The 27,998-nt window shown below is 44.4% G+C and overlaps 1 protein-coding gene across 3 annotated transcripts; it reads left to right on the plus strand.

Annotated features, from left to right (window-relative positions):
• Nucleotides 1-27,864, plus strand: ADPGK (ADP dependent glucokinase). Of its 3 annotated transcripts, none has more exons than XM_079907565.1 (7): nucleotides 1-298; nucleotides 7,056-7,281; nucleotides 11,127-11,189; nucleotides 17,149-17,269; nucleotides 21,656-21,852; nucleotides 22,475-22,573; nucleotides 25,448-27,864. In XM_079907565.1, exons 1-7 carry the CDS (start codon nucleotides 66-68, stop codon nucleotides 25,997-25,999), a joined length of 1,491 nt encoding a protein of 496 aa, XP_079763691.1. In that variant the 5' UTR covers nucleotides 1-65; the 3' UTR covers nucleotides 26,000-27,864. The 3 variants fall into 3 exon arrangements, with proteins under 3 accessions (XP_079763691.1, XP_079763692.1, XP_079763693.1); XM_079907566.1 differs by having other exon boundaries at nucleotides 25,451-27,864; XM_079907567.1 differs by lacking the exon at nucleotides 1-298 and adding an exon at nucleotides 444-584.
• Nucleotides 27,865-27,998: the final 134 nt, after the last annotated feature.

Genomic DNA, 27,998 nt, shown 5'->3' on the forward strand with positions numbered 1-27,998 from the left:
TAAGCCCGGAAGAGGCGCGGACCGGGAAAGGAGCTGTGCTCAGCCGCTCCTACACCTCTGTGTCTATGGCGCTGTGGCGCGGCTCCGCGTACGCCGGCTTCCTGGCGCTAGCGGTGGGCTGCGTTTTCCTGCTGGAGCCGCAGCTGCCGGGGTCGGCGCTGCGCTCGCTGTGGAGCTCGCTGCAGCTGGGGCCTGCGCCCGCGCCCCCAGGACCCGGCTCCCCTGAGGGTCGGTTGGCTGCTGCCTGGGACGCGCTCATCGTGCGGCCGGCCCGGCGTTGGCGCCGCGTGGCCGTAGGGTGAGTGCCTGCGGAGCCTGCCTCTCTGGACCTCTCCAGGAGGTGCGGGCGCTCCGGGCCTCCGAGGGCCGCCTTGGCGGAGGTCAGGCGGCTTGGGAGCTGGGAGGTAGAGCCGGCGCGGAAACGGGTTCCCAGAGGTCCCCGGGAGGCCCTCCGGCGCTGGTGTCCACGCTGCCTCCTTGGCGAGAAGCGTCGGACGTCTGGGACGAGCCCCGTTCGTCACTGCTGCAGGGACTCACCAGACTGCTTTTTCCTGTCGGCTGGCCCCTGCGCCCTTCTCGTCTCGGTAGGACCAGCCCCCTTCTCTCATCTCCATAGAACCAGCCTAATAGCCTCTTGAAAATCCCGCTCAGCCTGACTCCTTATAGTTCGAGCCTCCTTCATTCCAAGCCCTCCTTTTATGGCGGCTGCTCTTTGGCAGTCAGCGATGGTTGGTCTTAGCACTTTGGCGGCACCCTCTTGCTTCTGAACTACTTGAAGGAGGGGTCGTGCCATTAGCTACCGAGTTTATTTCTTTACGCCTTGTTTCCGCTTCCTTAATGCCGTAGTCTGGAGACCACCATTCTACTGAAACTTCTCTCTCAAAGCTCACCGGAACCGAGTTGATTTTCACATTCAACTGCTTCTTTTAGCCTTCTCTGTCGACTGCTTGCAGCCTTCCGCGCGTTAAGCACACCCTTCTCCTTGAAACTCTTTTCTTCCCCTGATTTCAGTGACATTGCATATTTAGGGTTCTCCCAAATCACAGTGCCTCCTTTCTTTGTATTCCCCTCCCGCGTGTAATTATTCCCTGTTTAGTTCTTGTCTCAGTTCGACTTTAGTATCTTGCCCTCAACACGGAAACAGGCCTTCTGCTGCTCTACTAGTTCCTGTGAGTATTGGGACCAGAAAGGTTAAGGTAAAGCAGAGTTATCCTGAAGATTCAATTAAATAATCCATGTTATTTAGCATGGTGTCTGCTTTAACGAGCAGACACCTAACGTTAGCTACTATTTTTTTATATCAGCATATTTATTGTTTCTTCAGATGTATCCTCTTTTACCTCTTCTTTCAAGTTCAAGCCCTTTCACCTGCATCCTTATCAGCTCATTAATTGTCCTCCCTGGTTTTGTGAGCATTCATTCAACAAATATTTGTCAACTACGTGGTATGTGTCAGGTCTGTGCTAGGTTCTGAGGATGCAGGGATGAATGAGGCAAGGTCCCAGCCTCGTTTGTTGGAAACAAATATATTCGTTATTGTGTTATTCTGCTAGGGCTACCATAACAGGATACCACAGACTGGGTAGCTTAAACAACAGACATTTATTTTCTCACAGTGCTAGAGGCTGATAGCCCAAGAGCGAGTCCTCTCTTAAGGACTTGCAGGTGGCTGCTTTCTCCCTGTGTACTCATTAGACCTTTCCTCCATTCATGAGCACTTCTGGTGTCTCTCCTTCTTTTTAAACAGACATTAGTCCTATTAGATAATGGCCTCGTTTAACCTCAATTACCTCCTTAAATAGCTCCTACCTCCAAATACAGTCCATCTGTGGTTAGGGCTTCAATATGAATGGGGGGCGGGGGGCGGTGAGGTGACACAATGCTGTTTGTAATGATTAAGAAAAGTGCTTTGCTGAACTCATGGTGGAAACAAGGTAGCCTTGTGTCCCAAAGAATTACTGATTCTTCCCAGGATGAGGTTTCAGGAAAAGCTCCATCTGAGAAAGTGACAATCTATTTACTTTTGCTACATCACAAATCACCCCAAAACTTAGTAGCTTAAAACAATGGTCATTTTATTCTCATTATTCTGAGGTTTGATTGGGTTCGGCTAGGCAATTCTCATTTGGGGTTTTGTGCGGTTTCAGGCAGATGATGGCTGGGACTGGGATCATCTCAAGGGTTGATTGTTGTTGTCGGCTACAACCTCAACTGGTTTCACCTGAACACCTACAGGTGGTTTCTCTATTTAGCTTTTTCACAGCAGGGTGACTAGGGGAGGGAATTCCCCAAGAGGACCAGGCAGAAGCATTAATGCCTTTTTGTGACCTACTCTTAGAAGCACATAGTGTTGCTTCTGTCATAGTCTCAGGTCCAAATGGTTTTAAGGGGAGGGGACATAGAACACACCTGGATGGGGGGAATGTGAGCGTCACATTGTAAAAAGAACATGTGGGATGGGACATCTTGTGGCCATCTTGGAAAACATATTCTGCTACAGTGACTTGCAAGGGCCAGGCCCTGGAGAAGAAATGGAATTTCTCCACAAGAAGATGGGGGAATAAGCCCACCTAGGCAGAGAGGACCAAATGTGAAAAGGTATTTGGCTTGTTTGTGAATAGCAAGTTGGCCCTGTATTTAGGGCAAGGACCTTATGGTAGAGGGATGTCAAGCGATGATGCTGAAAGGAGCCTTTTGTATCAGGGTAGGTGATGGGAAAGCCATAAAGGTTTATAAGCAAGTAAATGATGCTAAGTTCTTTGCAGAGACTAACCAGTGGAATGTGAAATTTGAGCTGTGGTTGTAACCTATTTGACTGCTTCATGCTATTTTTGTGGGTAACAGACATCCATTGTTACCAACATTTCTCCTTACCCAGATTTTCAGCCTAAAGATGAGAATGTACAAGGAGTAGGTGGGTGCAGTACTGGTACCAGAATCTCATTTGGCAGGTGCGTGTGTGTTGTAGTTTGATCTTTTAGGAGAATACACAACACACACACACACACACACACACACACACATACACATTCACTATCTTTCACATACTCAGTCAAAGCACACAATTTAATATGACTCATAAAAAAGGAAAGTCTTGAGACTCTGACGCTAGTTAAGAGTCCATAGAGCTTTTTCTTGTTTGGCAGTGGTTTTCAACAGGTGAGATTTGAGAAGAGGTTGGGTGTTGTACAGTAAATAGAGGCATCAAAAATGACAGGATCTTAATACTGGGGATCTTACAACAACCTTATGCACGTAGATACAGAGATTGTCATCCAGCTTTCACAGGGAGTAAACTGGGGCTTGGAAATACTGATTTGCCCAAGATCACACAACTGTCGAATGCCCGAGGTGCAGCCTGGCTCCACCTTCGTGCCATGTTGTTGCCACGAAGAGATTAAGAAAAAGGAACAAGTTTGTGGTGGAAGGTAAGCATTTTGATTTCAGAGGAGGGGAAATGTACATTCCTGTGGAATTTTAGAGGAAGCTGGGCCCTCAGCTGCTGACAGCCAGAGGCTGTAGTTGAGGAGCAGGGTTGTAGACCTTGGAGACTCCAGCATTTAGGCCGAGGCCAGAGACTGGACAACATCACCTAGGAAGAGAAAGAAGGGGAGGTAAATGGCAAGGGTGGGATTCGGGGAGGCACTGCCATCTATGTAAGGGGCAGGTGGGAAGGGACCAGGGAATAAAGGATAGGAGAGGTTTCAAGAAGATGGTCAATGGCGAGCCCACTGCCACATCTTTCTAAAGCATGTGCTCCCTCCCCTGCTTCAGAATCGGGCCCTGGTCCTAAGGTTCATTGGGTGAATGATGAACCCCTCATCCTAGCATTCATTCTCCCTTACCTGGCTTCACCCTGACCTTTGAAACCTGTCTAGCTCTTCTCCCCTGTTGAAACTCTCCTAACTGGATCAGTATTCCTATTGTGTCCAGAAACAAGGTTAATCCCTTTGTCTACATCTTTGCTTGTGTATGCTTCCCGTGGGTTTCAGTATCAGATAAATCTGGGTTTGAATTTAGGCTTCTCCAGTCATGGCCTTTGGAATGTTAGTTGACCCCCAGCCTCACTTTTCTCAGCTGCAAGCAGTGATGACTACTTCCCTATCTTAGAACGTTTTGCAGATTGGTGTGGTCTGTCTGAAAATGCCTGTCTTCTTTCTCTGTCCAGAGCACCATCCAGGGTGTGGCCCAAGGACCACTATTCCTGCCTCTTGAATTTCTCTTCTCTACGGTTCTGTATCTTACAGCGATTATGATTAGCTCTCATAATATCTCAGGTAGAGTGTGAAAGCTAGAAAGTACCTTAGGAAACGATTTACAGACAGTAAAACAGAGGAGAGGTGATAAAGACCACCATCCTTGTTTTTAAGGAATTTACGACCCAGAAGAAACTGTCCCTCATTCCCACCCCACCCCCAAGTCTCTAATCATATGCCTGGCAACCCTGGCTCCCAGCATCCTCTCTGCTAGCACAGCCACTTGTTCAGGCATTCAGCATCTGTTGCCTCACTTTATCTTCCAGTTGTTTCATCTGTGTCTGTGTTTTCTCAAAACTCACCTTGTAATCTTTTATACATTTCTCATTGAGCTGTGAAATTCTGCCTAAGTGTCAAATGAGCATAATTTTGTCTTCTAGTTGTTTTACCTCCCCGCCGCCCTTTAATTTTCCCTGATAATAAAGCACCTTAGGTAATGTGCTTGTTTACGTTTTAGTATACCGTTGAAGCGCAGAGAAAGATTCTTGTTCTGGTTGAAGTATTATAAAATATAACTAGAAAGCACACCTAAAAGTACTTTGTTAACTGTCTGGCACATAGTAGTGTTCAATGATTTTTTTGTTTTAAAAAGCTACCAAGTAAATTTTTTCCTAAGATTTTTTCCTTTAGTATTCATGACATGATTAGGTGGGGGATAGAAAATGTTCCTATGATAGTTACATTGTTTTAACTCAAAATTTGTTCAGTTGGGTTTTGTCTTTGCTGCAAAATGTGCTGAACATTGTTCCGTTCAGTTTTGTTTTTCTGTAAGTGCAGCTTCCTCCATTCTCATCTTTAAACAATTAAACTCTAAAGTCTCAGCACAACTAGATATGGAGGTGGTGTTTACTGAAGTCGATTTTGAAGTCGTTATTTCCAAATATGGGTATATCCCTCAGTACCTGAACTTTTGCTGTCCAGACTCAGGACCCAAATCCATTTGGATACATTTTCTAGGTAGGGCTGCTTGGTGGGAATGGGTGTTTCATGCTATCCAAACTCTCACTGTCTGAACATTGGTAGCCTACTGGAGTCTGAGAGCCAGGGATGGCTGTATTCCTGTTAAGATTCTACCCTTCAGACATCTAACGCTGCATCCAGTAGAAATAAAGGACACTTCCTGTGAGGTAGGATTGAGACCAGTTTACAAGGTGTGTTGGTTCATTATTATGTAAGGCTGTGAAAGGATTATGTTTTCAATGTATCATTAAGAACCTTCCACATGCATGTCAATGTGTTTTATGTGCTGAAAAGTATACTCACTTTTAGATTATGCTTTTCCAGTTGACGAGAGTAATTATATGTGTGTTTGACTTTAAAGGAATAAGAACATTTGAGTATTTAAATGCTGTGCGGTAGGCAAAAACCTTTTCAAAAACTTGGGATTCATAGGAGAAGAATTAATAAAAGAATCTTTATGATGAGTATGCAGTCAGTTTTGCGTCATGAGGAGGGATGTGTTTCTTCCTTGCCCTTGTAAACCTTCCTTGAGTGATGTAAATAATATCTAGCCCACATGAGAACCTTTTAAAAATTGTTATTAAGTTCTAAAAGTAATGTATGCTTGTAAAAATTAGAAATATATCTGATGGAAAAAAAATATATCTCCTCTCCCTTACCACCATCTCATTCCTCATCTTAGAGTTGGCCACCATTAATGATTTGATCAACAGATTTTTAAAGGAGACTGGAAGGGAAACACTGTAGTTACATATTATACACTAAAATCCAATCCATTGGACCTTCTTTATTGATGAGTTTACCTTCTGGTTTCAAAGCTACTCGGAATTAACCTGGAAGCACAGCCTTGTCACCAGAAGCTGTTTCAGTTGGTCTTCCAGCCCCACTGGCAGGGATGGCAGAGGCAGGAATAAAGGTGCCTGTGGTGGGGCAGAAAGACCTCATTTAGCTACCCAAAGTGTTTGGAACTTCTCGTTTAAGGGATGACTTTTAGCAAAGAAACACTGAAAATGTAAGCCAGAACTCTTCCATGCACACATAGGAGGGGCCATGACAGACAGCCTTATACGTACTTTATAATTTCTGTAGCACCAACCAAGTGATGTCGCACTGGCTTCTTACCAGCCTTTAAAGTTCATGGATGGGTCCGGTGAACACCTGCGAAGTGATGAGTTGTTACAGGCTGCAGGTGCACTTAAGTCTTTAAGGCACCACTCAGCTCTAAGAATTTCAACTGGGAGTATTTAGACATTTAGGTATTTAGTGTATTTTACTACCATCCTAATATATCTTTCAGGGGAAGATGGATTTTGACCAAAACTTTTATTTTGCTTCCTCTGCAGCAAGCAGTGTTCCTAAGCATTTATTAACTTAATCTTCACAACAGCTCTTAGTTAAATACTCATATTACACCATTTTATAGATGAGGAAACTGAGACAAAGAGAAATTAAAGTGACTTGCCCACATCACACAGCCAGGGTGAATCCAGACAGTTTGGTTCTGCCACCATTTTCTCAGAAATGCTAAATTTGTGTTATCATGATACTTTGTTCTGAAATGCTGAGCACCTGTTTTCTCTCTTTGTAACTAGTGTAAAAGTTTGCCAAACTCTTGCCAAGAGTCCTGTGTTCTGATCCTAAGACATACATCCAGATAAAGTAATCCTCTTTCTGCCATATGCTGTTTACTTTCCAATTCAGGTTTCAAATCTACTTCATCTGCTTTTTGTCTGAATACAGGCCTCTGAAACATTTCCCTGTTGTTAGTTAAATGCAAAGTAGTTGCCCCAGTGCTTCTGTTTCTTTCACACTGTCTCTCTCTTCCTTCCTTCCTTCCAGAGTCAATGCATGTGTGGATGTAGTGCTGTCAGGGGTGAAGCTCTTGCAGGCACTTGGCCTGAATCCTGGGAATGGGAAAGATCACACTGAGCTGCGTTCGAGGAATGATCTAAAAGAAGCCTTCATTCACTTCATGGGGAAGGGAGCAGCTGCTGAACGCTTCTTCAGTGATAAGGAAACTTTCCATAACATCGCCCAGATTGCATCAGAGTTCCCAGGAGCCCAGGTCTGTTTGCCAGTGGTGGTGGGGAAAGACACCTTGTTTGTATGGTTTCTAAAAGCAACCAAGCAGCTTTTTTCTCCAGTTTGCCCTAAGAGGGTAATTGTTAGGAATCCAATTCTACAGTGTTTTTCTCTTTTTTGAAAACTGTATCTGACCTTCCTTTAACTCTGCTGTTCCTAGTCAGTGCAATTCAGCCAACGTTTATGAAGCATATTTCCTAAAATTTTGGTTCTGGGTTATCCATTAAATTGCTCTTTTTTCGTGTTATTCAAGTTTAAGGTAGGAAAGATATCTACTCCAAACTTGTTTGGGTATTGCTTGGCTGATAACTTGCAGTAATCTTAATATGCCTGAGTCCTTCCTAAGCAAAACAAGGCCAAACCCACAGAGAAAGAGTTCTAGCCTTTGCCTGGGAACGAGGGAGCTGGGTCCTTACCTCTGCTCTGCTGGTCCAGAGCAAGTTTTCTCATCCTCAGCACTATTGACTTTAGGGCTAGAGAATTTTTCCTTGTGGGGGTTGTCCTGCACATTGTAAGATGTTTAGCAGCATCTCTGGCCTCCACCCAGTAGATGACAGTTTCAGTCCTCTTCTTCCCCAGTTGTGACAGTTAAAAATGTCTCCTGACATGGTCATATGTTTCCAGGGTCAGGGAGAGGAGGGATGCAAAATCACCCTGGTTGAGAACCACTGGTCTAGTTTGGTGGCTCTTGGACCTGAGTGTGCATCAGAATCACTTGGAGGGATATTGAAACACAGGTTCCTGGACCGCACTTCCAGAGTTCTGATTCAGTGCTTGTGGGGTGGACCCAAGAATTTACCCTTCCAGCTAGTTTCCTAGTTATGTTGATGCTGTTGTTCTGAACACCTTGTTCTGAGAACCATTGTTCTACAGGGTAGAGCCTCTCAGAGATAGAACTTAGAGCTCCCCAAGCCCACCTGGTGATCATAAACAAAGCCCTGGGGCCTGCATGGTCCAGACACTTCCTCAAGGCTCACACACCTGCTACTACACCTGCCTTCACACCTCTTACCGGCCAGTTTTGGTTGTTTGTTTAAGCATCTCTCCACCCCACCACATCTAACCCCCAAATTTTCTTACCTAAAATCTTCCTTTGGCCCATCACCCCAGTCTGGGTGTACTTCTCACTGGGGGAGCTCTTAATGCCATTTTTGATTGGTACCTTTCATAGACCATTCTTTGTGACCACTTATTTTTATAACTATTAAGATTTTAAAGTTTTTTTCCCTTTGAAGCCACCCATTTGAACATTAGAAATGGGCATGAGCATTACCCAGCTGAGTTTCTAAAGGAAACAGCAAGCTATTAAAACTTCAGTTACAATCATTTTGACAGCTGAGTTTGGTAGTGAGAGTCTGATCTTTTTTTTTTTCCTTTCTGTCTGCGCAGCGCAGCTTGGGGGATCTCAGTGTTCCCCAACCAAATCCTAACCACTGGACCACCAGGGAACTCCTGAGATTCTTATCTTTTATGAAAGAATCTTGATAGTTCTAAAAAGATGGCAAGTCTACTGCTTAAAAGTCTTTAAGATTGTAGCATTTAAACCACCAATTTGCTTTCTATTCTAGTTTCTTCTGCCTTTTGTTTCATAATGCAAACATTTTTTTCTACAGAAATTTTATCTAGCTTTTACATCATCTAAATTATTTCTTAACATTGTAAAACCTAAAATGTGTTATTTGTCTTCCACTAGTGTGACACTTCATTTGGCGCCTTGTCAAACTCCCTTAAACTATAAGGCAGATTGACTGATAAACAGCAGTTAATGATAACTATTACATGAAAACTCTAAAATCCACTTCATGGAATCTTAATGTTTCACCCAAGATTTTTAGTAAATTCTTCTAGGCACCATAGTAAATAAAAAATAAGGTTAACATGTTAAAAGGCCAAATTTCAGCCTGTATATCACAGTTTTAAATTTATCTATAGTAAGCCATTACTGTCCCACCCGAAACCAGTGATCGGTCAGCACAAACCTTGGTTGGGCTGAAAGTGAGGTCTAGCATCCAGAGATGAGTTATTTATTCTGTGCCTCTGCATGGGACTGGGAACTAGGAAGGTGAGGTGCTAGCGTTCCTCCCAGGCAAGGCAGTTGATGAGGTTTCTCAACTAGAGCATCCGCCGTATTTCCTACTTGTCAGGTTTCCAAAACACATGAATCCGTCCTTAGCACAATGGAATACTAGCCTTGAACTATTTGCTCTTCTGCTCTAGGTCCTCAGCTGAGAGATGTGGTGTTTAGGAGAAAACATTGTCCTCTATTGGAGTCTGTTACCTTTAGAATTTACTCCCAGGAAAGCTCTTATGTTTCCTGATGCATCAGTGTGTTCTTCCTTTCTCAAAATCTGGCAACAAACATTTACTGAGCACTTATTGTAAGAAGACAGTCCTTGCCCTGAAAGAGCTAGACATGTCCCCAGATGACATTAGCCCAAGTGGACAAGGGCTGTAATGGAGGTTTGTTCTGAGTATAGGGGTGGCGAGTAGCAAGGGATCTGTAATCCTGTCTGGAAGGGGGGTTGTGGAGGTGGAGGTGGCCATGGGAAAAGGGAGACAGAAGGCATTGCAGAAGAGGTGATGCTGCAGCTGATACTTGAAAAGTGATCAGGGTCTTACCAACGAATGAGAATGGGGAGGCATCCTAGTAAAAGAAAGCAGCATGTGCCAAAGGCACAGAGACAGGGAGGAAGGCAGACTTGGAGAGCTGCAGGCATGGTACGGAAGGGAGGGCAGGAGATGGAAGTAGAAAGGAAAGCAGGGGACAGATAAAAAGAAAGGCCTGTGTGCCTCACTTAAGAGTTGGATTTTAAAACTGATTCGGAAAGATACATGCACCCCAATGTTTATAGCAGCATTATTTACAATGGCCAAGATAAGGAAGCAAGCTTAGTGTCCATCAGTAGATGAACAGATGAAGATGTAGTGTGTGTGTGTGAGAGAGAGAGATGGAATATTACTCAGCCATAAAAAAGAATGCAATTTTGCCATTTGCAGAAACATGAATGGACTTAGAGGGTATTATGCTAAATGAAATAAAGTCAGACAGAGAAAGACAAATACTGTATGATATCACTTATATGTGGAATCAAAAAATACAGCAAACTAGTGAATATAACAAAAAAGAAACAGACTCACAGATAAAGACAACAAACTAGCGGTTGCCAGTGGGGAGAGGGAAATGGGGAAGGGGCAGTAAAGGGGTAAGGGATTAATAGGTACAAACTATTAGGTATAAAATAAGCTGCAAGGATATATTGTACAGCATGGGGAATATAGAAAATATTTTATAGTAACTGTAAATGGGGTATAACTTCCAAAAATTGTGAACCACTCTACTGTACACTTGTAATTTAAGTAATATTACATATCAACTATGCTTTGATAAAAAAATTGAGTTGGATTTTAGTTCACTGTAGTATTTATTGATTGATTTTCAGGAGGAGACTGTCATAGTCGTATACTCATTTTAGAAGGGTTACAGTGCTGAAGATGAGGTCTATCCATGCTTGTCATATTTCCTTTTGTTTCCTTATCTGTTCCGGTTGCCTGGAAGCTCAAGGCCAAATTTGATCTACAGTTAAGGCAATTATACTAATTTCCAAGTGTAGCAATATGTTTTTTCCACCTTTCCTTATAACTCATTGTCTATTAACCTATGGGGTTAATGTTTTTATTAACCTCATCTGTATGTACTTATGAAGTCACCGCAAATTTTTTTGGGAAAAAAATGGACTGTAAATTAATTCAACAAATCAAAACATTATTAAACTTGAGTAACATAGTTAATGCTAAAATACTGTCTAATAACCTTGAACTGTCTTATAGCACTATGTAGGAGGAAATGCAGCTTTAATTGGACAGAAATTTGCAGCCAACTCAGATTTAAAGGTAAGTCAAATTCCCAGATTAAAACCTGTGTCCTTCACTAGTGTTTAAGTAATTTTAGGAGTAAGAATGAGTATCTTTCTGTTCCTTGATTCAACTTGTGCCAGACCCTGAGGCTCTTGTTAGGAATATAGTAGTGGAAGGAGAGGAGTGGTAGCTAATGCTTTCTGAGTGCTTACTGTGTGCCTGACGTTGTTTCTAGTGTTTGATGTGGATTACCTCATTTAATCCCTGCAACAACCTGTAAGGCTAGTTGGTACTCATGCTGGTACTGCTGTTGTCTTGCTTTCCACATGAAGCTTGAGGCATAGGGAAGTTCATAGCTAATAAGAAATAGAACAAGGACTTCCCTGGTGGCACAGTGGTTAAGAATCTGCCTGCCAGTGCAGGGGACCTGGGTTCAATTCCTGGTCAGGGAAGATCCCACATGGCACGGAACAGCTAAGCCCATGCGCCACAACTACTGAGCCCATGTACCACAACTAGTGAAGCCCACACTCCTAGAGCCTGTGCTCTGCAACAAGAGAAGCCACCACGGTGAGAAGCCCGCGCACCGCAAAGAAGAGTAGCCCCCGCTTGCCACAACTGGAGAAAGCCCGTGTGCAGCAACGAAGACCCAACGCAGCCAAAAATAAATAAATCAATTTATTTTTTAAAAAAAGAAAGAGGGCTTCCCTGGCGGCGCAGTGGTTGAGAGTCCGCCTGCCGATGCAGGGGACATGGGTTCGTGCCCCCGTCTGGGAGGATCCCACATGCTGCGGAGCGGCTGGGCCTGTAAGCCATGGCCGCTGGGCCTGCGCATCCGGAGCCTGTGCTCCGCAACGGGAGAGGCCACAACAGTGAGAGACCCGTGTAGATGATTAACAAATCATCTTAACAAAGATGATTCTAGAGTAAGTGAACTTGAGAAGTGCAGAATAGATGTGGCTACTGACGGCAGAGAAAGGAAACCATAAACAGTTCTCAGGGGCACAGAATCAGAAGCCCAGAGATGGACCCAAAAATTCAGATAAATGTTCAACAGTTTAAGGGGAAAAAATTCATATGGAGCCACACTGTACACTGAGGGATGGATGTGCTTAGATGTGGAGAGCATATTAAAGTGTGAACGTTCACATTTTAATAAGAATTAAAGTTTCATAAAATATTAGGGTGTGGGAAATTTTTTTTAAAATAGTCATTATCTTTATAGATAGTAATTAACTCCCAAACAGAGAATATTAGAAGTTACAGGGCTGACCTTCAGAAGTATTACCAGCTAATGGATGGAAGAGAAGGAAAGATCAGTCATAAACTAATTAGAGAGAACCCAGGCCCTTCCCATCAGAATCCTGGGCATTTGAATGGGTCCATAAAAGGCCACTCTCTTGACCCTGAGAAGTAATTCTGGCCCTGGAAGTCCTGGGTTACATTGACCTTTCAATATTGCCCTCGTCTGGGACCAGTATTTGCTGTTGGTCTCTGGAGAAGCTGGGCCTGAGACCAGTCTGACTGGAAAGCATTCTGATTTTTAAAAAAAGAAAAAAAAATGTCTGGCCTTGGTAGAAGATTGAGGAAAGAAAAGGGATATCTGTTACTCAGTCCTCACAACAATCTGATGAAGTTAAGGTATTATCACCGTTTTAAAGACAGGAGGTCCAGAGAGGTTAAGTAATGTAAGAGATTAAGTATTGTGCATAGGGTCACCTAGCTAGTAAATGATGGAGCCAGGATTCAAACACTAGGCTCTGCCATGACCTCACCACCTCATATTGCTCTCTCAGAGAGATTCCATTTAACTTGATGCAATGCTTCTCGACATGGACCAAGTGATCATCTGAGAACCACCGCAGATTAAGGATTAGGTATTTTCCAAAGGCAATAATAATCATTAACACTTTCATAGTTCTTACTGTATGCCAGGCACTGTCTTAAGTGCTTTACATTATATTAACTCTTTTGATCCTCACAGTGCCCCATAAGGGAAGTCTATTATTATCCCCATTTTGTAGATAGAAAAAATGAGGCATGGAGAAGTTAAAACTGTTCAAGGTCACATACCTAGGAAGGAGTAGAGCTGGGATTTGAACCCAAGTACTCTAGCTCCAGCGTCCATGCTCTTTACAACCAAGCTATGTTGTCTCAGAAATAGACCCTGGTGAATATAGTAAAGGTAAATTCAGTGGAATGGTGAAATAGAAGCCAGATTGCAGAAGAGAGCAGTGTCTTTATGGAATATATTTTGGAATTTAGCCAAGAATTAGAAGTAGATGTTGGATCTTGTCAAATGCTGCTGTGGTTTTTGTTTTTTAACTTTGGTATATGGTTATTACATTGATTTTCAAATGTTAGACTAACCATGTATCCCCAGAATAAACCTCACTTGCTTCTGATGTATTACCCTTTTTTTTGGATTCAATTTACTAAAATTTTGTTTAAAATTTTTATATCAATTTCCCTGGGGGATATTGGTCTGTATTTTTCTTGTATATCTGTCTGGTTTTAGTATCAGAGTAATACTGACCTTATAGAATGAATTGGGAAGTATTTCAGTTTTTTTAAAGAAGTGTTTGTGTAGAATTGGTATCATATCCTCCTTACATGTTTGTAGAGTTCACCAGCAAAGCCCTCTAGGCCTGAAGTTTTTGATACGGGAAGGTTTTTAACAATTTCGATTTAATAGATAAAGAGAAATTCCGATTTTTTATTTCTTGAGTGAGCTTTGGTAGTTTAATCTTTCAAGAAATTTGTCCGTTTCATCTAAGTTGTTGAATTTATTGGCATAAAGTTAGTCATAATGTTCCCTTATTCCTTTAAGGTCTGTAGAATCTGTAGTGATGTTCTCTCTCTCTTTCCTGATACTGGTAATTTATGTCTTTTTCTTTTTTTCTTTTCCTTGATACGTTTGGCTATAGGTTTATCAATTTTGATCTTTTCAATAAACAATGAACTTTCAATTCTACTGATTTTTTTTTTTTTCCTGTATTTTTCTCTTTTCTATTTCATTGGTTTCTGTTTGCTTTGAATTTAACTTTCTGGTTTATTAAGGTAGTAGCTGAGGTCACGGATTTGAGACCTTTGTTTTCTGGTACAGGGTGTTTAGTGCTATAAACTTCCCCTTAAGTACTATTTTAGCTGTATCCCACAGATTTTGATACTTTGTTTTTATTTTCATTCAGTTCAAATGCTTTCTGATTTCCCTTTGATTTCTTGAGATGAGGTATTTAATGGCCCATCTATGTACTACTTAGAAGTGTGTTATTTAGTTTCTAAATATTGGGAGGGTTTCCAGATATCTTTCTGTTATTGATTTCTATTTTACTTCCATTGTGATCAGAGAATATGCTTCTCTGATTCCTATTAAATTTATTGAGACTTTTTTATGACGCAGAATATAGTCTTATCTTGGTGAAGTTCAGTGTACACTTGAAAAGTACATATTTTTCTGTTTTGGAGTGGAGTGTTCTATATATAAATGGCAGTTAGGCCAAGTTGGTTGATAATGTTGTTCAAGTCTTCTATGTTCTTAATGATTTTCAGTCCACTTGATTTATCTAATACTATTGAGAGAGGGGTATTGACATCTTCAGCTATACTTATGGACTTGTCTATTTCCCTTGCAGTTCTATAACTTTTTGCTTCATGTATTTTTAAGCTGTTATTAGATGTATAACTCCTTAGAATTGTTACCTCCCTCCATGAATTGACCCTTTTATCATTACCAGGGATAAAGAAAATAATTTCATAATATTCTTTGCTGTGTAATCTATTTTGATTAAAATAGCCATTCCAGCTTTGAATCATGTTATGATATATCTTTTTCCATCCTTCTGCTTTTAACCTATTTGTGTCTTTATATTTAAAATGTGTTTCTTGTAGGCAATATATAGTTGGGGCTTGCTTTTTAATACACTTTGACATTCTCTGTCTTTTATTTGGGGAGTTTAGACCATTTACATTTAATATGATTATTGCGATATCAGATAGGTTTAAATCTGACACCTTGCTACTTGTTTTCTTTAGTGGTTGCTTTAGGGTTTATAATGTACATTTTTAGCTTATCACAGTCTGCTTTCAAGTGATATTATTAAACCACCAGATAGAATGTAAGAACTTTAAAATAGTATACTTCCATTTCTCCCCTCCAGTCTTTATACTATTATTGGCATATACTTTACTTCTAGATAGGCTATAAATCTCATACTATGCTGTTAATATTTTTCTTCAAACAGTTAATTATCTTTTAAAGACATTTAAATAGTAAGAAAAAGATCTTATATACTTATCCAGAGTTACCATTCCTGGCGTTCTTCATTCCTTTGTTTAGATCAATATTTCCATCTGGTATCATTTTCCTTCTGCCTAAAGGATTTCCTATTTCCTGTAGTGCAGATCTGCTGGTGATTAATTCTTTCAGATTTTGTATATCTGGAAACTCTTTTAGGCTGAATTGCAGCAGGATCTGTAGGGCTTACTCAGTTTTTTTCTGTTTCTTAGGGATCACTGTCCTTTGTTGCCCAGTGCCCAAATGTTTTGAAAACCATTATTTCATAAATTTTATGTTTTGTTGTTGTTTCAGGCAGGAGGGTAAATCTGGCCCTTGTTATCTCATCTTGGAAGCTGAAGTTCTAGCCAAGAATTAGAGAAAAGAAATAAAATTATAGGGGCAAGACTTTTTAGAATTGGCAAATAGCGAGCATGTGTCGAGAGGGAAGTGTATTTTCACCCAGAAGCTGGGATTTCTTAGATGCATGAAAATGCCTCTGTACAAACAAGTAGTTAATTAGCAAGTAAAAATGCTTTTGGAAGCTTCTGGATGGGACATATCAAATCTGAAATGGTTACAATCATCTTTGAGGACTTTCCTTCGAATCCTGATCCAGGCCCTCATGGTTCAGGGGCTTTGAGTCTGTTAACCTGGTCATGAGTGGGGCCAGAGCCGGCATGGCAGAAACAGCAGCAGGTGTGAAATGGCTTCTAGAAGGAAAAGCCAGGAAGAGGCCCAGGTTGGAGTTGAAGAAAAGGTTTTTAAAAAGTTGCAGAGCACCTCCCCCCATACTTTCAGAATCGAGGTGCTCTTTAATTCTTCTATTTGGAAGGCTGTCTTGTTCACAAAGCAGCTAAGTATAGTAGGGAGCCTGATCCCACAAATTAGGTCCCCTGGTTGATTATTGTGGTCCTTTTCTATACTGTGTAAATTCAAACAGTTGTTTTCATCTGGCAGTTTTGAGCAGACAGCATCCTGTATCTGTTTGCCTACACAGGATGTGAGTCAGTTAAGAAAAGAGAGAAAGTGAGGTACAGTGTGTCTTAGTCTGCTCAGGCTGCCCTGATGGCAAAATGCCATAGACCGGGTTGCTTAAACAACAGAAATTTATTTTCTCACAGTTCTGGAGGCTGGAAAACCCAAGATCACAGTTCCAGCAGGGTTTGGTTTCTGATGAGCGCTCTCTTTCTGGCTTGCAGACAGCCACCTACTTGTGTGTCCTCACATGGCCTTTCTTTAACAGGTGTGGTGAATAGAGATCTCTCTCTCTCTCTCTCTCCCTTTTCTTATAAGGCCACCAATCCTGTTGAATTAGGAACCCACCCATATGACCTCATTTACTTCCTGAAAACCCTATCCAGATATCATCACATTGGCCATTAGACTTCGACATGGGAATTGGGGTGGGGGTGGGGAGGCCACAAACATTCAGTCCCTAACAGGGTGCGTGGGATTCAGCAGCAGCCTAGGTACCTGTGTAACGTGTGTGACGTGGGTCTTTTATCAGCCTCTCATTTCTGGGTACATTGTGTCTATACCCCCCAGGCCCTGGTAGTAGCCCCTCTAGTCTGTACCTCCAAACCAAAAGCTTTCAAAATTGGATTTGGAATCCAGCGTTTTGTTGAAATGAATAGAAGTGCTGGATGTACCTTAATGAACAGATTCCGTGGGACAAGGGGCAGATCTCCTGATAGATTTCGTATTGCTTGTCTCCAGGTTCTTCTTTGTGGTCCGGTTGGTCCAAAGCTGCATGAACTTCTTGATGACAATGTATTTGTTCCACCAGAGTCACTGCAGGAAGTGGATGAGTTCCACCTCATTTTAGAGTATCAGGCAGGTAAGAGGAAATGAGTAAGTAATGGTGTAAACCTGGCTAGAGGGTTGTGTGTTGTCAGATGGGGGTATCACTGTGCTAGAAATTCATCTTTGTAAATTGGCAGGATCCTGTTCTTGCCTTACCAAAAGCTTCCTGGCCCCTGGTTCTGCTGAGTTGGTACTGACCATTGTCTCAAGGGAGAGTGATGTAGAGTATTACAGCACTGAAGAAAATTCCCAGGTCTGCAAATGTAATTGATCTGAACCCAAGAGACATCAGGCTGTAGGAAAGCAAGCATCTTGAATAAAAATGCAAATGTGTTAAATGCATATATATAAAGTTTTTCTTTATTACTAAGAAGAAAGAAGGGCAGGTAGAATCTGCTGAGCTATGTGCTGGGTTCTGTCCTAGGCCTTTCTGGCCAGCTGTTCCAAGCTGCTTAGGGTAATACCAGGCCTCTGGCAAAGTTCCTTTGAAGCATTTTATTTTCCCTTGGGTGTGTAAGTGGAAGTGTTTTGTATACAACAACACCTATTATTTCCCATTACATAATGTTCCAATGTTTATAACTCCAAATCCACCCCATCCCACCCTACCTCCCCCCAGTAGATTTTATGTGTTATACAGACTACAGATCTGATTTCTGAGAGAATCCTAAATACCTGAACGTATTCTAATTTTGTTTATTTGATCCCGTGTATTTTCCCTGCTCAGAACTCAGACTCTTGAATTTCTGATTCAACACATTATTAATTCACGTTAAAGATTCAAGCATCTAAACAGACTAATTGGTACCTTAAAGCGGTACTTGCTTAATATGCATCAGTGAACTGCTTCCGAGTCAGACGATTAAGAGAACCTCACCTACTAGAGTAATTGACTTTAATATAAGATACAAAATATAGTGTATCTTAAAAATTATGCCTTCCGCCAAGTACAAAAAAAAATGATTGTTTCTGGTTCTCTTTGGGGTGCTTACTAGAATGAAGGAGTTAGGAAGGGCAGGGTCAGAAAATTAAAGACAAGATGTTGGAGTGGGCAGTTCCCATTTGCACAGTTTTTGAGTTTCTCTCAGTGGGAAATCAGAATGATGGCTCTTACTGCCTGAAGGTAGTGGTATGGAGTGAGCTGCTCAAATGAAAGGCGTGAGCACGTCTGTTGACTGGAAGGATCTAGAAGAGCTGAAGATATGCCTTTGAGGCGCTGCTGCTGCTGCCAGTTCCAGATTCATCTCACAGCCGCTCTGTTGGCACTCACATCATGAACTTGGGACCTTTCTGGTCCCTGTGCCTGTCATTTTCCCTGGTGACTACAGAGTAGAGAGACTAGTTTCTTCACCAAGACTTTGCTGTTGTATTTGACAGCTGTGCCTTGTATGTGGTTCAGAAGACAGCACAGCTTATCTTGAAAGGAGATTGTCTCCATCCTTGGGTTTACAAGCTTCCCATTTCAGTTTTTCTTTTCTATGCCTTATTTCTTAGTACAAAGCAGTGGCCTTCCACTCAACTTTATGTAAAGTTACATTTTCATTGGCCCCTGGAGGAAACCTAGTCTAGCAGCCCTCAGGTCAGCTCTCTTAACAGAAATCCATCCCCTGCTTCTCTCTAAATGAATAAATTCCCAGAGGGGATTTGTCAACTTCTTTTTCCTTCTCTCCTACCAGACCTTTCCAGAGAAGCTTATTTTCAGGCTTTGGGCTGGGGATCCAGTGAGTCACTGCATAGGTTTTGCTGACTTACTGACTGAAGGGCAAGATCATAAGTTGAGAGAAGGGATCACTTAAGGGAATAAATTCAAAGCTTAGTGAGAAAAGAGGGGCGTTGAATATTATTACGGGCTCACCCTGTCTGCGTTTCAATCATTTTGCTTTTCGGGCCACTCCATCAGTCAGTCCTGCGTCCTGTGGAAACTGCCAGTGAACAGCTCTCCACATCCCTCCTTGTCTTTGCCTTGCGGAAGCCTGTTTATTTTTGCCTGTCTCACTTTTTCCCTGAGCAGATTAATTTGTTTTGAATGCCATGTGGCTCTTCTCTCCTAGGTTAAGTTAGATAGTGCTTATTCACAGTTTCACTCTGAGCGGCAGTTCCAGGTCTCTACTCGTGGAGAACACTCATGTTGTGTGTTTTTCCCATTGTACAGCGTCTTGTTAGTTGGGGAAGTATTCGTTTAGAATTCATACCCGCATCTTTTGTGTCATAGACATTGGAGTCATCGTTCTGTTCTCTTCCTCGTGTGTTCTTTTGCTGATTCAGTCATGTGGCTATATGCTGGGTACAATATGAAGCAGTAGAAATATGATGATAGAAGAAGACACAGGCCCTACCCTCAGTCCACATTTCCCTACAGGAGGTGGAGTCTTGAATAAATGATTGCACAGTTATGTGCCAAGTCCTATAATAAGGCCCAGTGGTGACCCAGGGAAGGAGGTACTGTAATCGAGTCTGCTTGGAGGTGGCAGAGTTCGGAAAGGCTTCCTAGGGGAGGCCGTCCCTGCGTTGGGTCTTCAGAAATGAAGCAGAGTTGGAATGCTGCTGTCAGCCGTGTGGATCACCATTGGGTATTTTCTTTAGACAAATAATAAGGCATGGGCCAGGAGTTAAGAAAGGAACGTGGTGTTTTAACAAGTATAACCATTGCATCAGGTTTTAGGAAATAGGTGATGTTTTCTTTCCTGTTATACAAACGACCCACATATGAAATGTTTTCAGAGGAATGGATTCGGTAAAAGTGAACTCAGAGCAAAGGAAGGATAGGTTTTCCCCGCCTTGACACCCGCTCTAGAGTAAGCCCCTCCCCTCCCCCCATGCACACTCTGCAGGGAGGCGGGGCTGCTGCTGTTGGCAGAGGAAGCAGGAAGCAGGGCCCTGACCCTGGGGGGGCACATTTGCCGGCAGCGTGGAGACCCTCTGCTGGGGTGGCTGCCGTGGGGAAAAACTTTCTGAAGGAATAGCCAGTAAATGATAAAACCAATGAAAGACTAGGCTTCAGCATATGGGCTTTGATTTTGTAAATGGGACCAGTCCTTTGCGTGGAGGGAGAGCTGTGTAACCCTAGGTCATAAATCCTTGCCCCCCAGTCTCGGGCAGTGCGCCAGGCTGGGGATGACTGCTCCTCCTGGTGCTCGGGGGACATGGCCTCCAAGGCACTGCCTCAGGCTGAGTTTTGAGATTTTCAGGACTTCAAGGAGAGGAATGTGGGATGCGCGTGGGATAGCACCGAGTGAACTTGGAGAGGCCTCTCCGCCCCCCACTGCCCCCCCTCCCCTAGGACTCGGGCACTGGCGCACTCCCCTCAAGTGCTTGGCAGTTGGTAGTTCCCCACCTGACTGCACATCTGGGTCTCCAGGGGTGGGGCCCTGCCACCTGCACATTAAAAACTAGGTTCCGCTGGAGATGCTTCCTCCTGGCCGCGGTGCTGAGAGGCACCCCTGTAGCTGCACACAGATTCCCAGCTCCTGCCCCCGCCCAAGACCCCACCGGGGAGGGTCTGGCCTCCCTCTGCTTGAATCAGATTAGTGAACGCTGAGTGGGCACTCTGTGCAGGGGACTGTGACTGGGCTGTGGGAATCAGAGACATACAGTGTTGAGAGGGGATGGGGCACAAACCTGCGAAAAGTGAAGTAATGATGCAAGTTTGAATACTAGTTAACATAGTAGAAGAGAGGACTCAAAGCAAAGTGATGAATCACCAAACCACGTAAAGGAGAATCTCTGGATCCTCAAAGCAGTGAAAGTACACCTCAGGCTGGAGCAGTTGGCAACCCTTTCAGGAGGTAGTAACACTTGAACTTAGTCTTTTATTCATTATTCATTATTCCAAAGCAGCTCGCTCACGGGAGGCTAGAGCAGCCAGATACTCTTAGCTTCTGGATCCAGTGCCCAGGAACCACCAGTGGGCGGCAGGGAGGAGGAGGTACAGTCATTCTAGCCTCCTTAGGTCCCAGCTAAATGACAGGTGCTGGGGCGTTTCTGTGAGGTGGAAGGTGCTTTGGGAAAGGCAGCATGTCCTACGTTCGGAGACCCGCATGGTGCCCACTGTGCACCAGTGTTTGGAAGTTGTGCTCTGCGACTGGGAGGGACACGGGCATCCTGTGTTTGGACAGGAGAACTTCCCTGGGACTCGAGGGGAGCTACTTGCCAGCTCCTTGACAAAGGCACACAGCACCTGTGCTGTGTTTCTGTGTTTTTGTGGGGCTGGGGTTGGGGTTTTGGGTTTGTTTCTTTCTGACCACCATCTTCCTGGCTGCGGCACCATGCTTCCCTTAGGCCATGGCATCCGGGGCCCACTCAGCCAGAGGCCAGCCTGCCCAGAGCCAAGGCTCCAGTGAGGCCCCCGCCAGCCCCCGCACAGCTAGGAGACTTAAAGCCTCTTCCTTTTCTTCCCATTGTGTTGACTGGGCTTTTCTAGGGGAGGAGTGGGGCCAGTTAAAAGCTCCCCATGCCAACCGATTCATCTTCTCCCACGACCTCTCCAACGGGGCCATGAATATGCTGGAGGTGTTTGTGTCTAGCCTGGAGGAGTTTCAGCCAGACCTGGTGGTCCTCTCTGGATTGCACATGATGGAGGGACAAAGCAAGGAGTTCCAGAGGAAGAGACTCTTGGAGGTAATAGCACTGTTACGGGATTTCACAGATCGCAGCTAGCATTTTCCTTCAGATCCCTGCCTCTCTCAGCCCCTGCAGCTTGCGCTGCCTTGCCCTGGGTCCTGGCCTCCCGGGACGTGTCGTGGCAGCCGAGAAGCCTGCCTCCCACTCCAGCGAGGCTCCTCATGGGGTTCTCTCAGGCACGGGCAGCATCTTGAGTAGGACAGATCAGAACATCGTCTTGCCTGAGCCTCTGCTTCCTGTGCTAAGCTGAACGTGGCTGCAGACTGCAGTGTCTGTAGTTTGTGTCCTTCGTGTTTTCTGTATCATCTCATTCACATCAGCTGTGCTGCAGATTCACACAGCAGTTGAAACTGACTGCTCAGTTTAGGTCCCCAGGAAGAGGCTGGCTGCGTGAACGTTTAGGGGCGGTTCCTTGTGCTCTCTGAGTCCTTAACCCCAGTGCCTCTCTGCAGAGCCTGGTTTTCCCTGTTGGGAAAAGCCTCCCTTGTCCACAGTGTCTGTGGCCGCCCACGTGGCCGGGAGCTTTCATGAGGATGCACTGCCTCTCGGGACCTGTTCCTTCCCTCTTGCCTGACTTCCTTCTGTTTCTGATGGCAGTGCTCTCCTCTTGTCTCTGCAGGTCATGACCGCCATTTCTGACATCCCCACGGGTATTCCAGTTCACCTGGAGCTGGCCAGCATGACCAACAGGGAGCTCATGAGCAGCATTGTGCATCAGGTAACCCACGGGCAGCACGGGGGGTCACTGAGGTGTGGGTGTTGTCTCACTCAGACCTGGGTCCGTGAGATCCAAGTCCAGGAGCCAGGACTGTGCTGGAACAGGATCTCCTACTAGATTAGGAATATGGCGGTGTTGCTGATGGGCTCTTGGGGCGTGTTTCTCCTTCTGGAATGGGGAAGTCAGAAGTGAATGCCTTTTGCAGCAGAACTCAAAGGAGAAAACTGAAAGCCCAACTTGGGTGCTTTCAGTTGAACTTCAAGAAGTTCAGAGAAAGGAAGTTTGGGGGGGCGCTTCACTCCCTCACCGTCAGGCCCTGAGGTGTTCAGCCTTTCGACAGTAGCAATGATCAGATAAATCCAAGAGTGCGGTGCTTAAGAGCACAGACTTTGGAAACCGGGTTGGAATGCCAGCTTTGCCACTCGCTAGCTTTGTGAACTTAGGCAGGTTAGTTAACCTTTCATTTATTGTTATTTAACCTCTTTAATGGGTAATATATTCATGTGGTTCAAAACTCAAAAAATATTAAAATATATTCATGAAGTCTCGCTTCCTCCTGCCCCCTGTATCCACTGTTAGTAACCTCTTTACTAGTTTCACCTGCTCCCTCCAGAGGTATTGTGTACGTATATAAGTAAATATGGGAATATAGCCTTATTTTTTCATCCCTTTTTACCCCCAAAGATAGCATAGCATACTGCATACACTGTTGTACACTTTGCTTTTTTTCACTGGATGCGTTTTGGAGCTCTCCTCTTTGTCATCACTTGGTTAGAAGAAGCGTGTGGTACATCCAGTGTCTTTAACTCCAACCAAAGCTGGGCATTTGGCTGTCTGCCCTTTGCTGTCCCATACAGCGCTTCAGCAAGTAACTTTGTACATGAGTTTATTTTGCCCATGAGCAGGTACATGTGTATGATAAGTTCTCAGAAGTAGAATTGCTAGATTGGGGCACAAAAAGCATTTGTAAGTTTGATATTGCAGAATTCTCGTCCATGAGCACTGTACCAGTTTACTTCCACTAGAATTCTCTACAAGTGCTTGTTTCCTCATATCCTTGCCACTGGAATGTGATTAAAAACATGCTTTCTGACCAGTCTGACAGGTAAAAAGTGGTATTTCAGAATAATTTTTTTTTTTTTTTTTTTTTTCTTTGCGGTACGCGGGCCTCTCACTGCTGCGGCCTCTCCCGCTGCAGAGCACAGGCTCCGGACGCGCAGGCTCAGCAGCCATGGCTCACGGGCCCAGCCGCTCCGCGGCATGTGGGATCCTCCCGGACCGGGGCACGAACCCGTGTCCCCTGCATCGGCAGGCAGACTCTCAACCACCGCGCCACCAGGGAAGCCCCAGAATAATTTTTTTTTAATAGACTACTTTCAGGGCAGTGTTAGGTTCACAGCACAGGTGAGCAGAATGTAGAGCCCCATGTAGCCCCTGCCCTCCACACCCAGCGCCTCCCCCATCAACATCCCCTGCCCCAGAGTGGGGCGTTTGCAACAGTCAGTGAGCCTACATTCACATGTCAACATCACGCAAAGTCCATCGTTTACATTAGGGTTCACTCCTGGTGTTTTTCAGTATCTTTTTTTTTTTTTTTTCTTTTTTTACTTTTTGGCCACAACTTGCGGCATGTGGGGTCTTAGTTCCCTGACCAGGGATCGAACCTGCACCCCCTGCAGTGGAAACGCGGAGTCTTAACCGCTGGACTGCCAGGGAAGTCCCATTCGGTATAATTTTTATTCTCATATTTCTCTTTTTGAGGTTATTTTTCCACTTCTTTAAAAAGCCATTTTTATTTCATTTTCTGTGTAACTGTCTACTTAACCTTTCTAAGCCTCGGTCCCCTTATCTGTAAGATGGAGGCAATCCCTCCTTCCCTCAGAGCATTACAGTGAGAAGTGAATGAAATAGAGCCAGTAGCTCAATGTGTAACAGAACATGCAGTAAACGGAAGTGGTGTTACATTAGCAAAGGGACAGGCCCTTGATTTTTTTTTTTTTTTTTTTTTTTTGCCACACCGTGCCAGCTTGCAGGATCTTAGTTCCCCAACCAGGGATTGAACCCACGCCCTCGGCAGTGAAAGTGCGGGGTCCTAAACACTGGACCGCCAGGGGATTCCCAGGCCCTTGATTTTTAAAAAAATATATGCGCGTGCAGACACACCCCTGCATACCCACAGGGCTCATCTCTCTTGCACAAACATTCACCTTATTCAGGTCCCTGGCTCTAAGGAAGGAAGTGCTAAGTAAGAAAGAAAGCAAGGTGGACATAGTGGTACCCCTCAAGATAGAAAACCATGGCTCTTGTTTGGTACCCTTTCACACACAGTGTTATTACTAAATTCAGTCTTCCTAACCCACACCTGCCTAGAAAGCTTAGATCAGATGTGAAGCCACTCTCCTTGCTTCTTGGTGTTGTGTGCGAGGAACCCTTACAACCCTGCCTGTGGGCTTCTCCACTGTACTGGTGTGACACCTGCTGACATTCAGGAACTGAGAGTCAGGCCCCGTCGGTGGTGAGAGCCTCTGCTGTGTGTGCAGAGGCAGAAACTGGGCACCGTGGAAAGCAGTACAGAGCGTACCCCTCTGCCTTTGTATTCCAGCATATAAACAGAAGACTGGCTCTAATACAGAGTTACTGCAACTTTCCAGTTGACCGCAAGTGATGATGAGCGTGGAGATAGAGGTGTAATAGCCAAAATAGGGACCTTGATCTGTCACTTCCCCACACAGACTTCAAGAGCAGGGAGTCTTGTGGTAAAGAAGAAAGATGCCGGCCCTGCCTGCCTTCCCTGACGTTAGTCGTCGGCTGTGTCCTAGGATACTTGGGAGCTAGATGTCCATCAGAAAAAGACCCGCATTTTGTTTTTGTTAGCAGGTCTTTTCTGCCGTGACTTCCCTTGGGCTGAATGAACAGGAGCTGTTATTTCTCAGCCAGTCGGCATCTGGACCTCACTCTTCCCTCTCTTCCTGGACCGGTGTTCCTGATGTGGGCATGGTCAGCGACATCCTCTTTTGGATCTTGAAGGAACATGGGAAGAGTGAAAGCAGAGCCTCAGACCTCACCAGGATCCACTTCCACACGCTGGCCTACCACATCCTGGCAACTGTGGACGGACACTGGGCCAACCAGCTGGCGGCCGTGGCTGCAGGAGCTCGCGTGGCCGGGACACAGGCCTGCGCGACAGAAACCATAGACACCCGCCGAGTGTCTCTGAAGGCGCCCCGTGAGTTCATGACCTCCCGTTCGGCGGATGGCTCCAGGGTCATGTTAAACCCAAACGAGCCAGTGGTCGAATGGCACAGGGAGGGAGTGTCCTTCCACTTCACACCAGTGTTGGTGTGTAAAGATCCTGTTCGAACTGTGGGCCTCGGAGATGCCATTTCAGCCGAAGGACTCTTCTATTCAGAAGTACACCCTCACTAGTAGGAAGATTGTTGTGGGTCATTTTTCTGAAGGAGGAAAACTAGCCAACCTAAGAATGACAGGAATTAAGTGGTTTGGGAAACAGGATTGAGAGTGTCAAAACCGTTTCTAGATCTAGTTGGAAGACAGCCAAAGAAACAACAGCAGATTAAACTGTACCAGATACATTCCAGCCAGTTGACGATTACACAGAAACATTTCAGGTTTTAATCAAAATTCAGCTATTTACTAACAAGACTGGATTTTTCTTCTTGTTTTTTGTTGTTTTTTTTTTTATGTTGTGTGTTACAGGGGTGAAAACTTGATTCCCAGATCCCCTCTTCAAGTGTTTTAGGCCTGACTTCTTTACCCTCGAGAGCATGTCGGTTTGGAGAAAGCACTCCTCCTTGCCAACCTCGGGAGTGCGTGCTCCCTCACCCGCTCCCATGTCTCTGGTAAAGTGCAGTGTGAGTTCTCGCGTTCTCTCAGCTCAGCGCTCATGGCAGGATCATGATTTCCATTCAGTGTTCTAATGAAAAAATTTAATGAGCACACCTTCTCAGTCTTCTGCTCTCAAACTTAGGACAGAGCCACAAGTAAGGACAAAACAGGCCCTCCTGTGCGTCAGAGACACAGCAGAGGCTGGGAGCCTCGTGGTTCCCTTGAGGGAGCCGGTCACTCTGCAGCTGAGGAGCCTGCCTGGCCTGCAGGGTGGGGCTGTGAGCTGAAGGGCTGCGCCTTCCTGCCCTGGCTCCTTAACTGTAGGCTGGCTGGTCAGAGGCTCCTGTGCCTGGGCCCAACCTCATCGCCCAGCTCTGGACGTGCTTTCTGCAGTAGAAGACTGATCTATGTTCTTTCTGATCCTTGAAGGCATCTTGCAACTGGAATATGCTTCTGGGTGTATAACAGATCATGTGTGTTTTACATTGACACATCACATCCATTAAAGAGTTTGACCTCATAAGGGTCCCAGGATCATGAATAAGTTTGTCATGTTATGTATTTATTTTTTATAAATCAAGGAGACTTCAGCGTGCTTTTAAATATTAAAAACAATTTACGTTTCAGGAATGTGAAGTCTGTTTGTGATTGATTTCATTTCTACCACGACTCTGGAGCCATAAATCATTTTGATCTTGACTTGTGACTTACATATTCCTCTGCTCTTGAGGTGTTTGATTATCTTGTCTTCCCCATCACTAGGTTAGGCAGCCCCTCACACTGAGTCTGAGCTGTAGGTCTGTCTTCTGGTTTAAAGTGACAGCAGAGGGACTTCCCTGGCAGGCCAGTGGTTAAGACTCCATGCTTCCAATGCAGGGGCACAGGTTTGATCCCTGGTCTGGGAACTAAGGTCCCACATGCTGTGCAGTGCAGCCAAGAAAATTAAAATTAAAAAAATAAAGTGACAAGATACTAGTATCAAGTACTCGAGCCAGTATGACCCAGCAGTTGGAAAGAGTGTGGTGAGCCTTCTCAGTACGTTCAAAGAGCAGTATAGACACGTGTCAGCTGGTGGCAGACCAGCTTAGGTCACAGGTAATCATTCACGCTGGGCTCACAGCAACAGCTTCTGGAATCTCAAAGCTAGCTCAAGTTCTCCATTTACGACCTTCCCCCCTGCCTTGCATGAGAAGGAAAGGCTTGATTACTCCTTCAAAGACAAGCCTAGGGAATTATGCAGCTTGAAATTCAAAGCAAGTAGCTTATTAAGAAAATCTCTGGCTGCTACCTCATCAGTCTGCCTTGAAGCTCAATTAAAAATAATTAAACCACTTCCTAGTCTATTTTTAGAAAAGCTTAAGTGAGAAGAGATTTCTATTTTCCCAAGAAGAGTTAGAATAACTCATCACTTACGTTCCAAACCTAAGCAGCAGTGTTCTCCATGTGACCTTTTTCTTACAGGCAGCCCCTGTCCTTAGCATATTCTCAACATTTCTCCAGTTTTCACTGGTGATGTCGAGGAAGGCGTTCAGGAGACGTGGGCAGCATGTACCTCAGAGCAGTGTTTTTCAAAAGGTGG

The sequence above is a fragment of the Stenella coeruleoalba genome (genome assembly GCF_951394435.1).
Source record: "Stenella coeruleoalba genome assembly, chromosome: 2".
In the NCBI taxonomy this organism is placed as follows: domain Eukaryota; kingdom Metazoa; phylum Chordata; class Mammalia; order Artiodactyla; family Delphinidae; genus Stenella; species Stenella coeruleoalba.